This window comes from Hypomesus transpacificus, chromosome 24, assembly GCF_021917145.1.
Source record: "Hypomesus transpacificus isolate Combined female chromosome 24, fHypTra1, whole genome shotgun sequence".
Lineage (NCBI taxonomy): Eukaryota > Metazoa > Chordata > Actinopteri > Osmeriformes > Osmeridae > Hypomesus > Hypomesus transpacificus.
Window position 1 is genome coordinate 5,693,185 of NC_061083.1, and position 14,311 is coordinate 5,707,495.

Sequence of the window (14,311 nt, forward strand, 5' to 3'; positions counted from 1 at the left end):
TCCTCAAAGCCTGTACATAATGTGAGGAGAGGGGGAGGGGAGGAGAAGGAGGTTGATGTGCGGGTGTGAAAGGTCTCTGGCTTCACCCTCTCCTCTCCTGTCCTCCTCATCCTTCCTCCTCCTCCTCCCCCCCCCTCCCCCCCTCAGGGTTTGACCTCACTCTGTCTGTGGCCCCTGGATGCACATTTCATTGACAGACGGGACCATAATAGACTCTTACATGATGGGCTAATCCACACACAATGGGAGCCGTTGGCTGAGGAGGGGGGGGGAAGGGGAGGAGGAGGAGAGGAGGCCCTGGGAGAGGGTGGGGGGAGGAAGTAACACACACTCACAAGGACGCACACACACATTGAAGTACACACTCAATTACACACGCTCCCTGGGACACACTCTCACTGACACACACACATACACTCACACACACACACACACACACGTATTGACTATCCTCTAGCCATCCATTAAAGCATGTCACAACCAGGAGAGGGAGCACTGATTAGAGCTGGCGAACCACTCACAATAATCACCACCTTCTCTCCCTGGCTCTGTGTGTGTGTGTACCAGTTCTCTGGCTTTGTGTGTGTGTGTGTGGGAGTGAGGGCCCATGTGTTTGCAGGGTAAATAGTGTGTTCGAGGTAGAGAGATTGCAGTGGAGTGTGCTTGTCGTACTCATGGTGCGTAGAACCACTCTTGAGCTGTGACTGAGCCGGCTGCGAAAGGGACTGTGTGGTTAACCTCCACCCCCCCCCCACCCCCCCCAGCACGCTGACCACTCTTAAGTGCTGCACAGGAGCAGCGCTACATGAGGCTTTGATTGACAGCCCTACCCCCCCCCCCCCCCTTACACACATACACACTTGAAGTCAGTGAGGGTGCATAACCTTGGGTGTTGTGGAGCGTCATCATAACTGCTGACAGAGGGTACTTGGGATGGGTGTTCAGTGGGTAGAACTTTAGTGCCTGCATTTAGCTTTGGATGAAAGGGTCTAAAATACATTCATTTGACATGGCTGGGCCCTGTTCTGAGGGTGAAATTGAAAAATGCTGGATGATGTTACGGGATTGAAGTGATGATTGGAGGGAATGTATTCTTCAGGCTAAGCAACTTCACTAGGAGTGAGACAGGAAGTGGTCTGTGACTTCACTAGGAGTGAGACAGGAAGTGGTCTGTGACTTCACTAGGAGTGAGACAGGAAGTGGTCTGTGTCTTTTTGTTAGGGTTCTTTAAAGTTTGTCTCTTCACATTTCTCTTCCATCTCTCTCCTCCTCTCTCTCCTTCTCCTCCTCTCCCTCCTCTCTCTCTCCTCCTCCTCCTCTCTCTCCAGAGTAACTCCCTGCTCTCAGACAGAAACTCGGAGAAGCGACGTAATGGACCAGAGTTCTCCAACGACACCAAGAAACGAAAAGTAGAAGACAAAGACTCGAGCCACTACGTAAGCTAGTGTATGTGTGTGTGTGAGTGTGAGAGTGTGTGACAGTGAGAGTGAATACTTATCCCTCTGTGAATTTGTAAATGTGTGTCATCAAGTGTGTAAATACTTGTGTGTGTGTATGTTCTTGTATCTCTGACTGGAAATTTCTCCCTACAGGACAGTGATGGGGAAAAGAGTGAAGATAACCTGGTGGTCGATGTCTCCAATGAGGTGTGTGTGTGTGAGAACATGCTTTTCGGGGACAGGAATGATCGATCAACTGACAAATTGGCGGACATATTGTCTGATTGTTATCATTCCGACTCCTCCCCTCTCTGACTCCTCCCCTCTCCCCCAGGACCCCGCCTCCCCCCACGGCACGCCCCTCCCCTCTCCCAGGGAGAACGGGCTGGACAAGACACGCCTCATGAAGAAGGACCCCTCCTGTAGCCCTGCCTCCTCCGCCTCCTCTGCAAGCTCCTCCTCCCTCAAGTCCAAAGAGATGGGCATGGTAGGACTGCTCCCTCATTGCTGTCTCTGGTTATCTGGAATACTGATTATCTGGAATACTGGTTATCTGGAATACTGGCTATCTGGAATACTGGTTATCTGGAATACTGGTTATCTGGAATACTGGTTATCTGGAATACTGGCTATCTGGAATACTGGCTATCTGGAATACTGGTTATCTGGAATACTGGTTATCTGGAATACTGGTTATCTGGAATACTGGTTATCTGGAATACTGGTTATCTGGAATACTGGTTATCTGGAATACTGGTTATGTAGCACTGCTGTCTCTGGTTATCTGGAATACTGGTTATCTGGAATACTGGTTATCTGGAATACTGGTTATCTGGAATACTGGTTATCTGGAATACTGGTTATCTAGCACTGCTGTCTCTGGTTATCTGGAATACTGGTTATCTGGAATACTGGTTATCTGGAATACTGGTTATCTGGAATACTGGTTATCTGGAATACTGGTTATCTGGAATACTGGTTATGTAGCACTGCTGTCTCTGGTTATCTGGAATACTGGTTATCTGGAATACTGGTTATCTGGAATACTGGTTATCTAGAATACTGGTCATCTAGCACCGCTGTTACTGTTGCATGGGTTGTCAAGCACTTCTGGTTATCCAAACATATTGGTAATCTAATGCTACTAGTTATTTAGTACTGCTGATGTTTCCTACATCGTAAAAAAAACAAGTTTAAATGATGTTGGATCAGGTGTTTATCTGGGATCTGTGTCAGCCAGGACATGTCTGGACACGTTTGTTCCCGTGGCTAAACCACGGAGTTCTCCAGACCCTCCTGTGGGTGTTTTTGCTAATGCTGTACTTATACTAATCCTCAAAACACCCAGAACAATACAGACTCACATGCTTCGCTAGATGTCTAGACTTTCCACCCCTCCGTCACGTGTTCTGGCGAGTGATTGGCTGTGCTGTTTCCATGGCAGCGTGACAAAGCAGGAACCCCCGGCTTGAAGTCGAGCACGCCCACTCCCCGAGGAGACTCCACCCCCGGACCGAGTGCCACGCCCACACTCCGGCCCAGCCTATCAAAGCCTCCTTCCATGGATCTGCCACACCCCCACAGTAAGACCGGTGATTTTCCTTTCTGATTGCTGCAGTTGACAAATACGAGTGTTCTCTGTCTCTCGCTCTTTCTCTCATTATCTGTGTGTCTCTGTGTCTCTCTCCCACTGTCTCTCTTGTCTATTTCTCCACCTGAATGGTTCCTCTCCTTACCGTTTCCCTCCCGTCTCCTCCCTCCAGCCGCGGGGCTTCGGACCCCTCTTGCGGTACAAGGTCCTTACCCGGGTGCGTTTGGCATGCTGCCCCACGCGGGCCTGAACGGGGACCTGGGTGGAGCAGGGGCAGCCTACGCTGCCGGGCTGCACAACATGTCTCCTCAGATGAGTGCTGCTGCCGTCGCTGCTTATGGACGGTCCCCCATGGTGAGTGTGTGTGTGAGTGTGTGTGTGAGTGTGTGTGTGAGTGTGTGTGTGAGTGTGTGTGTGTGTGTGAGTGTGTGTGTGTGAGTGTGTGTGTGAGTGTGTGTGTGAGTGTGTGTGTGAGTGTGTGTGTGTGAGTGTGTGTGTGAGTGTGTGTGTGAGTGTGTGTGTGAGTGTGTGTGTGTGAGTGTGTGTGTGAGTGTGTGTGTGAGTGTGTGTGTGAGTGTGTGTGTGAGTGTGTGTGTGAGTGTGTGTGTGAGTGTGTGTGTGTGAGTGTGTGTGTGTGAGTGTGTGTGTGTGAGTGTGTGTGTGTGAGTGTGTGTGTGTGAGTGTGTGTGTGAGTGTGTGTGTGAGTGTGTGTGTGAGTGTGTGTGTGTGAGTGTGTGTGTGAGTGTGTGTGTGAGTGTGTGTGTGAGTGTGTGTGTGAGTGTGTGTGTGTGAGTGTGTGTGTGAGTGTGTGTGTGAGTGTGTGTGTGAGTGTGTGTGTGAGTGTGTGTGTGTGAGTGTGTGTGTGTGTGTGTGTGTGAGTGTGTGTGTGAGTGTGTGTGTGTGAGTGTGTGTGTGAGTGTGTGTGTGAGTGTGTGTGTGAGTGTGTGTGTGTGAGTGTGTGTGTGTGAGTGTTGTTGTTGGATTATTGTTATGTTCTGTGTTTGGCCTGTGTGTGTTAATTTGGGTTGGGGGAGGGGGGTGTTTAGTTGATGTGTGTTGTGTGGGTGTGTGTGTGTGTGAATGCGTCATGAAGAACTACATTTGTCCTTGTTTACTTAAGTTCCTTACTGTGTTTAAGTACACTCAGTGGTCTGGACGTGTGTAATAATGTACCGTAAGCTATTTAACTGTGTGTGTGTGTGTGTGTATAAGAGAGAGAGAGAGTGTGTGCACTCATTTCTCTATATGTGTAAATGTGTTTGATAAAGTACTGGTTATGTGTGTCTACTCTTAACTGCTTATGATTTATTAACATACTCATCATAACTCTGTGTGTGTGTGTGTGTGAACTCAAGGTGGGTTTTGATCCTCATTCTCACATGCGAGGAATCCCCCCCAGCTTAACAGGCATCCCGGGAGGAAAACCGTGAGTATAGAGGGAATGACGTGTGTGCAGGACGTGTGTGTAGGATGTGTGTGTAGGATGTGTGTGTAGGACGTGTGTGTGTGTGTAGGACGTGTGTGTGGGTGGATACTTACACATAATAGCTTTGTTAACAGTTTGAAAAATTGGTGTAGTGATGGGGGAAAACACTCCAGACGCACTGTCCTGACTGAACTCACTGTTGCCTCCTCCCCATCCCTTATCTCCCTCCTCCTCATCACCCCCCCCCCCCACACACACACACACACAGGGCCTACTCCTTCCACGTGAGCGCGGACGGCCAGATGCAGCCGGTGCCGTTCCCCCCAGACGCCCTGGTCGGGCCGGGCATCCCTCGCCACGCCCGCCAGATCAACACCCTGAACCACGGAGAGGTGGTGTGTGCCGTCACCATCAGCAACCCCACGCGCCACGTCTACACCGGGGGCAAGGGCTGTGTCAAGGTCTGGGACATCAGTCACCCTGGCAACAAGAGCCCTGTGTCCCAGCTGGACTGCCTGGTGAGTGTGTGTGGGGGGGGGCCTTGGAGGGAGGGAGGGAGGGTGTGTGTGTGTGAGAGAGAGATTATTGTGTTTTATGTTGTAGAGATAGATGGATGTGTGTCGGTGGTGTGTAAAAACAAAATATATATAATAATGAACTAAAAAACAAGGTTGACTGGCTGATGTTGTCATCGGTGTGTGTGTGTGTGTCCACAAATGTACATTGGATGGATGTCAATTCTTACCTCACAAAAGCAAGCACACCTATCCTAACCCTTACCTATCCACCAATCCTGTCCAGGGTTATCAGTTCATCCTAAACTAAGTGTAATCCTGTGTTTACCAGAACCGCGACAACTACATCCGCTCCTGTCGCCTCCTTCCTGATGGGCGGACCCTCATCGTGGGGGGCGAGGCCAGCACGCTGTCCATCTGGGACCTGGCCACGCCCACGCCGCGCATCAAGGCGGAGCTGACGTCGTCTGCCCCCGCCTGCTACGCCCTGGCCATCAGCCCCGACTCCAAGGTCTGCTTCTCATGCTGCTCGGACGGAAACATCGCCGTCTGGGACCTGCACAACCAGACCCTGGTCAGGTGAGAGAACCAGCATGCACCAGACACCAGACTGGACTACAGACCTACCTCCTAAACTACAGGTGGTACTGTGGTATAGACACTGGACTTTCCTCTACTGTTTAACTGGAGAGATTAGCAGGATCAGTTTATCCCCTGCGCAAGTCAAAATGTGTGTGTGTGTGTGTGTGTGTGTGTGTGTGTGTGTGTGTGTGTGTGTGTGTGTGTGTGTGTGTGTGTGTGTGTGTGTGTGTGTGTGTGTGTGTGTGTGTGTGTGTGTGTGTGTGTTTCCAGGCAGTTCCAGGGCCACACTGACGGGGCCAGCTGTATCGACATCTCCAACGACGGCACCAAGCTGTGGACGGGGGGGCTGGACAACACAGTCCGCTCCTGGGACCTGAGAGAGGGGAGGCAGCTGCAACAGCACGACTTCACCTCCCAGGTACACACACACACACACACACACATCCAGAAACCCAGCCAACATGTTGTACACAGCAACATGATACTGTCATTCTGCAGAGGCGGAAACCCCCGGAACAATTAGAACTTGTTAGACTGCTAGACACACGCTTTAACTGACGCGTTACCACACACACACACACTCTCACACACACGCTGGCGTGTCTTGACAGCAGCCTCTCTGCTCCCTCAGGAGGCCAGCTGCAGGAGCATGCCTAGACACGCGGAGGAACACACACACATATACACACACATATACACACATACACACTTGCACCTGGTTATGCACACACACTTGTGTACTAAGCACTAATGACTTTGTTTCCTAATGGTGCGTGACTGTGTCTCTTCTCTGTTTGTGTGTGTGTGTGTGTGTGCAGATCTTCTCTCTGGGTTACTGTCCTACAGGAGAGTGGCTGGCGGTGGGGATGGAGAGCAGTAATGTGGAGGTGCTGCACGTCACCAAGCCTGACAAGTACCAGCTGCACCTGCACGAGAGCTGTGTACTCTCCCTGCAGTTCGCCTACTGCGGTGAGACAGGCTCTCTGGCTCGCTCTCTCTCTCTCTGTGTACCCCTGTCTCACTCTATCTCTCTGTCTCCCTGTATACCTCTTTCAATCTCTCTCTCTGTGTACCTTTCTCTCTCTCCCTGTCTATTTCTCTTTCTCTCAATGTCTCCCTGTATACCTCTTTCAATATCTCTCTGTCTCTCTCCCTGTATACCTCTCTTTCTCCCTGTGTCTCTTTCTCTGTACCTGTCTCTCTCTCTCTGTGTACTTCTGTCTCTCTGTACTTCTTACTGCATCTCTTACGTTCGCTCTCTCCTTCTCTATCTCTCTTTCTTACACAGAGACAGAGATATACAGCATCTGTCTCATTCTCACTGCATCTCTTACTTTTACTTTATGTCTGAATCTTTCTCTCACTCTCTCTCTCTGTCTCTCTCTCTCTCTTTCTGACCTTTCCATGCTTATAAAATGCCTGTCCTGTCTGTCCTCAGGTAAATGGTTTGTGAGCACAGGCAAGGACAACTTGCTGAATGCATGGAGGACACCCTATGGAGCCAGTATATTCCAGGTACCTCCATCTCATCACCCACACAGCTGCTACCCAGCTTCAGTAGCACACAGTAATACTTGGCCTACACATGGGAGATCACAACCTAATCTGTTTTCCTGACTCATTTCCTTTTCTCCCTCCTTCTCCCCCCCCTTCTCTCTCCCCCTTATCCATCTTCTCCTTCCCCCACTTTCTCATCCTCCTTTCCCCCCTCCATTTCCTGTCTCCTCCTTCTCTCTCTTTCCTCCTCCCTCTCCTCCTCTCTCCTCCCTCTCTCTCTCCTCCCCCTCTCCCTCCCCCTCTCTCCTCCCCCTCTCTCCCTCCCCCTCCTCCCCTCCTCCTCTGCCTCCACCAGTCTAAGGAGTCCTCCTCGGTGCTGAGTTGTGACATCTCCGTCGACGACAAGTACATTGTCACTGGCTCTGGGGACAAGAAGGCCACCGTCTATGAGGTCATCTACTAACGCTGGCCTGAGATCATCTACTAACGCTGACCTGAGGTCGGCCACGGACCAACCAAAGCAGCTGTCCGCTGTGTTCCCTGCTGTGAGCAGCTGATCTGGGACCAGCACATCACCACCCCACCCCCAGGGGAGCCCCCAGTACTCGGAGGGATGGACGGTAAATAAACAGACGGATGGGTTGACTATGGATAGACAGACAGGTAGACAGACAGATGGACAGGTAGACAGACAGATGGACAGGTAGACAGACAGATGGACAGGTAGACAGACGGATGGACAGGTAGACAAGACAGGTAGACAGACAGATGGACGGACAGATGGACACTCGATAGAAAAGATGGTTGGATGGATCAGACGGGATGTTGGGAGTTTGAAACTTGGGGATTGCCCGAATGGCGGCGTTTTTATTTTTTACAGACGATGAATGTTAAAACAGCCCTGTGACCTCTGACCCTGACTGTGACCTCAGCCCGTTGTCACGACGATGACCTTTCACACCTTCCTGCTGTAGCCCTCGCCCATCTGTTCCTCTTTTGCTTACGATTAGTTATCTTTGTATTTTTGTTATGGTCGAACATTTGTAAAAAGTGTACATATGTCAGTTTTTTTTTTTCTTGTTTTTTTTCTTACAGTAAATGCTTTAGTAATAACGAACATGTTTGGTATGACTTTTACATGGGAACAAAATCTAACCAGGAAAAAAACACTAAATGGTCTTAAAGATAGCTAATTATTCACTGATTTGAAATGTCTAGACAAATAAATGTTCTGTTTTCTTACGTCTGTCTCGTCCATGACGTCATTCTTTGCGGCGACTGGCGACAACTACTCCTGTGCGCCATTTTAGTCCCCCTTCCTCCTCCCCGCTTCCCACACTCCCTCCCTCCTTCACTCCCTCCCTCACTCCCTCCCTCCCTCCTTCCCACACTCCCTCACTCCCTCCCTCCTTCACTCCCTCCTTCACTCCCTCCCTCCCTCCTTCACTCCCTCCCTCCCTCCTTCCCACACTCCCTTCTTCACTCCCTCCCTCCCTCCTTCCCACACTCCCTCCCTCCTTCACTCCCTCCTTCACTCCCTCCCTCCTTCCCTCCCTCCCTCCTTCACTCACTCCCTCCCTCCTTCCCACACTCCCTCCCTCACTCCCTCCCTCCTTCCCACACTCCCTCACTCCCTCCATCTCTTTGTCCCCCTCGTGATCACAGCTACCTCTCTGATATCCAGAAGGATTATTCCCCTAAATCTCTCCCATCCTTAATCTCTCCCATCCGTAATCCCATTTATCTCCGCGGTGTGTCTACAGTATCCACACTTTTTTTCTTCTCCATCACTGTTGATTTGTTCTGGCTATCTAATGTGTCAGCGTGCTAATTGCCCCAGTGTGCTAATGTGTCTGTGTAGTGTGCTACTGTATGTAGCATGTTAGCGGTAGGCCGCTAGGGTGTTAGCGTCCTAGCGCGTGAGAGGAAGCCCATTGGCGTGCCACTGTTATCATGTTAGCGTTAGTGGGCTAATGAGCTTAGCGCTGTCTCCCACCTGAGGTGCTGCTACACCCGACAGAGATGATCAGCTCTGCTGGAGCTGAAGGTGCTCTGGCTATCAGGCACAAACACCTGCCTGGCTCCCTAGGCCTCTGGATCACTAACACACACACACACCTAGTAACACACACACACCTAGTAACACTAACACACACACACCTAGTAACACACACACATAGTAACACTAACACACACACACACCTAGTAAGACACACACACATAGTAACACTAACACACACACACGTAGTAACACACACACACACACCATTCTGTAGGTTACACACACAGAGAATCCATATTGCAGGCCGCACACACACACACACACACACACACACACACACACACACACACACACACCCACCCCAGGACACTGCACACAGCAGATAGCACTGCTCTGTCCTGTCAACACAGGGGATAATCAGCTGCAGGGGATTGTGGGTAAGCCGTAATAATCCCTCACATGGAATATGGAAAACATCAGAGAGTTATTCAATAGGAGGGAGATAAAGGTTGTGTGTGTGTGTGCGCATGCGAGCATGATGGAAATGGGGGTGTTTGTGTGGGATAGAAGTAGTGTGTGTGTGTATTTAAATGTGAGCGGGGAACAATTACCCCTGTGCTACAGATCTCTTTGAATCCTATAGAAGACGACAGTGCTTCGGTCCATCGTTTCCTTTCATAACAATCAAATGTACCCCCCCCCCCCCCCCCCCCCCTCCCCCACAAGCCTCGTTTAGCCTGACTCGACAGAGAAGGCTGGCTGAAGGTCTTAATGAAGTGGCGACAGCAACAGCTGCAGGAGTCTCTGAAGGAGCTGCCTGTCTACCGTAGAGCAGACACACACGTCCCCAGCCACCCTCACCTCGTGTCTCTATCACACAAGGCTGATTACCGCGAGCTCTGCTGCGGCGTTTGAATGCCAACGGTCGTGGGAGGGGGAGGAGGGGGAGTAGGATGAGGATGCGAGACAGTGACAGTCTCTAAATGTCACCGACGAGAGGAGCGTCAGGAGCAGGAACAACAATCTGGTCCATTAGAGTCCATCGGGAGTAGTAGTTCACTGCAGTCACCTATAGCTGTGTTCTGCATTCTTCCAGCGGTCGCGGAATGACGACAGCGAAAATGGAAGGAAGGCATTCCACGTGATCCGCTCTGGAGTTGTCCTATGTCCTCTCTCGTGAGAGGATTCATCCATATATGAATGTCCTTGATTACAGATACGAGGACGAGATCTGACTTTAGACTGATTAAAAAGGACGCATAGACCACTGTTGCGTGCTGCATAGTCTTTCAGTCCGTCTTTCCGCGCCACACACACACATACTGACAGAATATAAACCTCCCTTAATTATGCACCCACTGCATTAATCGCTGACGGTTATGGATTTGGAGCCCGCCAGACCCTCCCACAGGACCGGATTTCGAGGGTTTTAATCTGTTAAATATGTGCGCGCTACGTCGCTAATCTGCTGTTAATCTCACAGACACTTTTTATGGGATTGCACATAGCAGCGGGATTAACGCGCCACAGATCAGGGCGTGTGATTTGCATAATCCTCTGGTTCTGATCAAACAAACGTTTGTCCTTCTGTTGGACTGAAACTGCTGTACTTAACTTAATCTCAAACTCCAACCGGAATGTCCCGTTTCTACCGCTAAAGGAATAATGCACTGTAATATCAAAGTAGCCGATTTGTCTGGCGCTGTGGCCTCACAAATGTCAAGATGAGTTGAGGGCAACTGTGTGTTTACCCAACTCACAACAGTAGATCGAATGGCATAAATTATTGGACATAACGTGTGTGTGTTTTCGTGCGTGTGTGTTTTCGTGCGTGTGTGTGTGTGTGTGGACGCTGCAGTCCGTGAGCCCCAGTCTCTCTCAGATGGAACTGTGTCGACCTCTCCACTAGCCTCCATTTTCCGCTCAGTGGGTTTGGTGAAATCCTTCGTGTGGAGAAGAGCTGTGATAAAGTGGATGGGAGAGGAGAGGGGGGAGGAGAGGGGACGCCTGAGGCTGGGGTGAGGAGAGTGAGGAAGGGGGGGGGGGGGGGGGGGTCACGCTCTATTGACTCCATCACTCCAGGGGGAGGATGAGGGAGGATGGGGGGGGGGGGGGGGCAGGGTGTGATCTGAGTTTAGGTGGGGGCAGACCCTGAGCTGGTCTGCACTGTCAATGTTCCTTAATCTGTAATATCTCTCTCTATCCACTGTAGATACCCCCTCTCTCTCTGTGTACCTCCCTCTCTCTGTCCCCCCCTCTCTACCTCCATGTGTTCATACCTTTTCTTCTCTCACTCTTTCCATCCCCCTTTCTCTCGTTCCCTATCTATAAATTGCCTCTCTTCATTCCCTCTCTCTCTCCCTATCTCTATCTCCTTTCTCCCCACTCCTCCCTCCTTCTCTCCCTCTCGTTCTATCTCCCTGTCTTCATCCCTTGTCGTCTCTCTCTCTCTATCTTTCGTATCTCTCTCCTCCACTCCTGGCAGATTAGCGGCTGAATCGATGTAGCCTCTGCCCTCGCTAAACGCAGGACATGCTCCAGCAGCTCCCCTTCACCACCCGCAGATCAGCATCTGACCAGCATCGACCCGTCTGCCTCGCTCCTCCACCCATCCCCTCTTTGCCCTCCATCTCTCCGTCTCCCCACCGCTCCAAGCCACCTGCCGCCGCAAACACCCGGCTGAACACCAGGCTGAACACCAGGCTGAACACCAGGCTGAACACCAGGCTGAACACCAGGCTGAACACTGAGCCTCACTCTCTACCTGTGTCTCTCTCTTCCTCTGACTTTAGTTTAGTACTAACCCCACAGTATAATATCGTTCAGTAGTTTAGTGAGCTAACAATACTCATAGACACCAGAGTATAGTTCGGTAGTACGGTGCCAGGTTAGTATAGTTTGGTAGTATGGTGACAGGAAAGAGTGGTTCAGTGGTGATTAATAAAAGCTGTAACAGTGCGTCTCTAATGGTCCTGGAGTGAGGCAAGCAGACAGACACGGCCGTGACTCAACACTGAAACAAGAGATAATTGCTTCCCCCTCTTCTCTCTTTTTTTTCTCCTCCGCTTTTATTTCTCTGGCTCTCCAGCCGAGTGATTACCCCTCGTTAAAATCTGAATAAAACGTTGTTAGCGCCGATCGCTAGGGCCCTCACCAGCCTCTAACACACTCGCTCACACGCACTCAGCCTGCCTCTAAATGAATGGCCTTTGAGAAATGTTACTCTAATTCCAATTAGCTCTCCATGCCTGGAAGAGAGCCAAGGTGAGATGAAACACAATCACACACACAGTCACACACATCCACACACACACAGTCATACACAGCCACACACACAGTCATACACATCCACACACAGTCATACACACACAGACAAAGAGATGTGAAAACACATGCATAGACACACACGTACACACTGTTACAAACACTCAACACACACACACACACACACACTCTAACATACTCCAGTGCACACCCTCCACCACTGGCTGGGGATAGCAGCAGCTAATGCAGCTCTCTGAGGAACCAGGAGAGTAATTAGACTCTAAAACACACACTGTAAATCTCTCTCTGATTGGTGAGTTCGCACACCACTCCACTAACACAGTTTATCTGGCACCAATTAACTCCGCAGCCACAAGGGACTGCTGAGCTACACACACACATACACATCCTCACACTTGTACACACACACACGCATTCAGAAGTACACACACACAACACAGACAAATCTTACCCTAGAAAGACAGAGGTAGTGGTAGTGTGGTGAAAGAGACAGGTGTGTGTGTGTGAGAGAGAGAGAGTACTGTACATACTGACAGTGTTCCTTGGTGTCTTATCTGCCCATGTTTTTATGACTGCAGGATTTAGTCACATGACCTGAGAGACAGGAGCAGTCAGCCGCCAAAACTCATTTCCACCTTCAAAAGACTCGCTTATCTCTCCACTGACAGCTTACCGTGTGTGTGTGTATGTGTGTGTGTGTGTGTGTGTGTGTGTGTGACCAAGGGTGTAATTGAGAGAGCAGCATGATATTTGATTTGGGTGGCTATGTATGACTCATTCACATGCAGGAACACAATCTATAGGTTATACCTTAGATGCGCAGACACACACACACACACCTTGCATTTCCTACTTCAGGGTTTTGTGTGTCTCACCTCCTGCCAGGTATGGTTGCCATGGTAACGCATTTTGGGCTGTGGCACGCTGTGAATGGTGGAGGTGTTTCTTCAGCGCGGTATTGGAATGAAGCAGATGTAAACAGCACGGTGGAATTTCCAACCAAATGAGTGTCTTGCCACATTGCTAAGACTTGTCAAATCGTGTCAGATCTGTATTGGTGCATAGGGGCCTGGCTTTTAAGAGTTTTGTGACCAGAGTGTGTTTGTGGGGTATAGAAATACAAATGTATATGTTCAATGCTCCCTGGTGGTCACATGAAGGATGGTCTTATAGCTGTCGGAAAATTTCAGATTGCTGCAGGCTTGGAGAAAAGTATCATGATTTGACCCAAGTTAATATAATAAAATCACCGGAATGAGCATTAACACAATGAAATGCCTGAACTGTAAAATGTATCACACTCGTAACATTACATTTTTGTGATGATTGACTAATTTATACTTTGATTAATTGCATATTAATGTTACCAATTAAACTAATAAATTACAACAATATGAAAGCAGTTTTTAAAGGGGTACTATTCAAATGCCACCATTGGGTTACGCTTCAATATCGCTATCTAGCGGTTTAATGTGAGAATTAAAGGTGCAGTTCTCACAGTGAACCACCAGATGGCAATAGTAAAGCGCAGCCCAATGGAAGGGTTTTTTAAAGGGCACTGTTTCGACAGCGCCATTGGGCTGCGCTTCGATACCGCCATCTCGTGGTTTAAAGGGAGAATTACAAGTGCAGTTCTCACAGTAAACCACCGTATGGTGGTGGTCATCACTGAACGCTTAACTATCTACATTTAGTTCTCACAATTCACAACATTATCGTTTTTAATGCAAGAACTCGAGTTCAGCTGTTCAAACATACATTTATGTGTGCCCATAACCAAGAAAATACCACTGTTTCAGGCATTCATTCACCATTAAGTGTCCATCACATACACAAAATGAGCTTAGTCCAGGTGTTCAATTAAAATGGACCAAACCATCTGCAGGGGTGCTCCACATCACACATCCCAACCTTGTTAACTTGGTTGGCGTGAACAAAACATTAATTATACAATAGACATACATGTTAACAATA

At 49.6% G+C, this 14,311-nt stretch overlaps 1 protein-coding gene across 1 annotated transcript in view; it reads left to right on the plus strand.

Annotated features, from left to right (window-relative positions):
• The window catches only part of LOC124486896 (transducin-like enhancer protein 1), an 8,845-nt gene extending 553 nt beyond the window's left edge, over positions 1-8,292 (plus strand). The window contains exons 2-13 of the mRNA XM_047048776.1: positions 1,186-1,436; positions 1,593-1,646; positions 1,774-1,926; positions 2,884-3,022; positions 3,203-3,384; positions 4,386-4,456; positions 4,725-4,974; positions 5,303-5,550; positions 5,824-5,971; positions 6,372-6,522; positions 6,992-7,068; positions 7,406-8,292. Of these exons, the coding sequence (XP_046904732.1) occupies positions 1,186-1,436; positions 1,593-1,646; positions 1,774-1,926; positions 2,884-3,022; positions 3,203-3,384; positions 4,386-4,456; positions 4,725-4,974; positions 5,303-5,550; positions 5,824-5,971; positions 6,372-6,522; positions 6,992-7,068; positions 7,406-7,513 (1,832 nt within the window). The 3' untranslated portion in view covers positions 7,514-8,292. The remainder of the gene's footprint in view (positions 1-1,185; positions 1,437-1,592; positions 1,647-1,773; positions 1,927-2,883; positions 3,023-3,202; positions 3,385-4,385; positions 4,457-4,724; positions 4,975-5,302; positions 5,551-5,823; positions 5,972-6,371; positions 6,523-6,991; positions 7,069-7,405) is intronic.
• Positions 8,293-14,311: the final 6,019 nt, after the last annotated feature.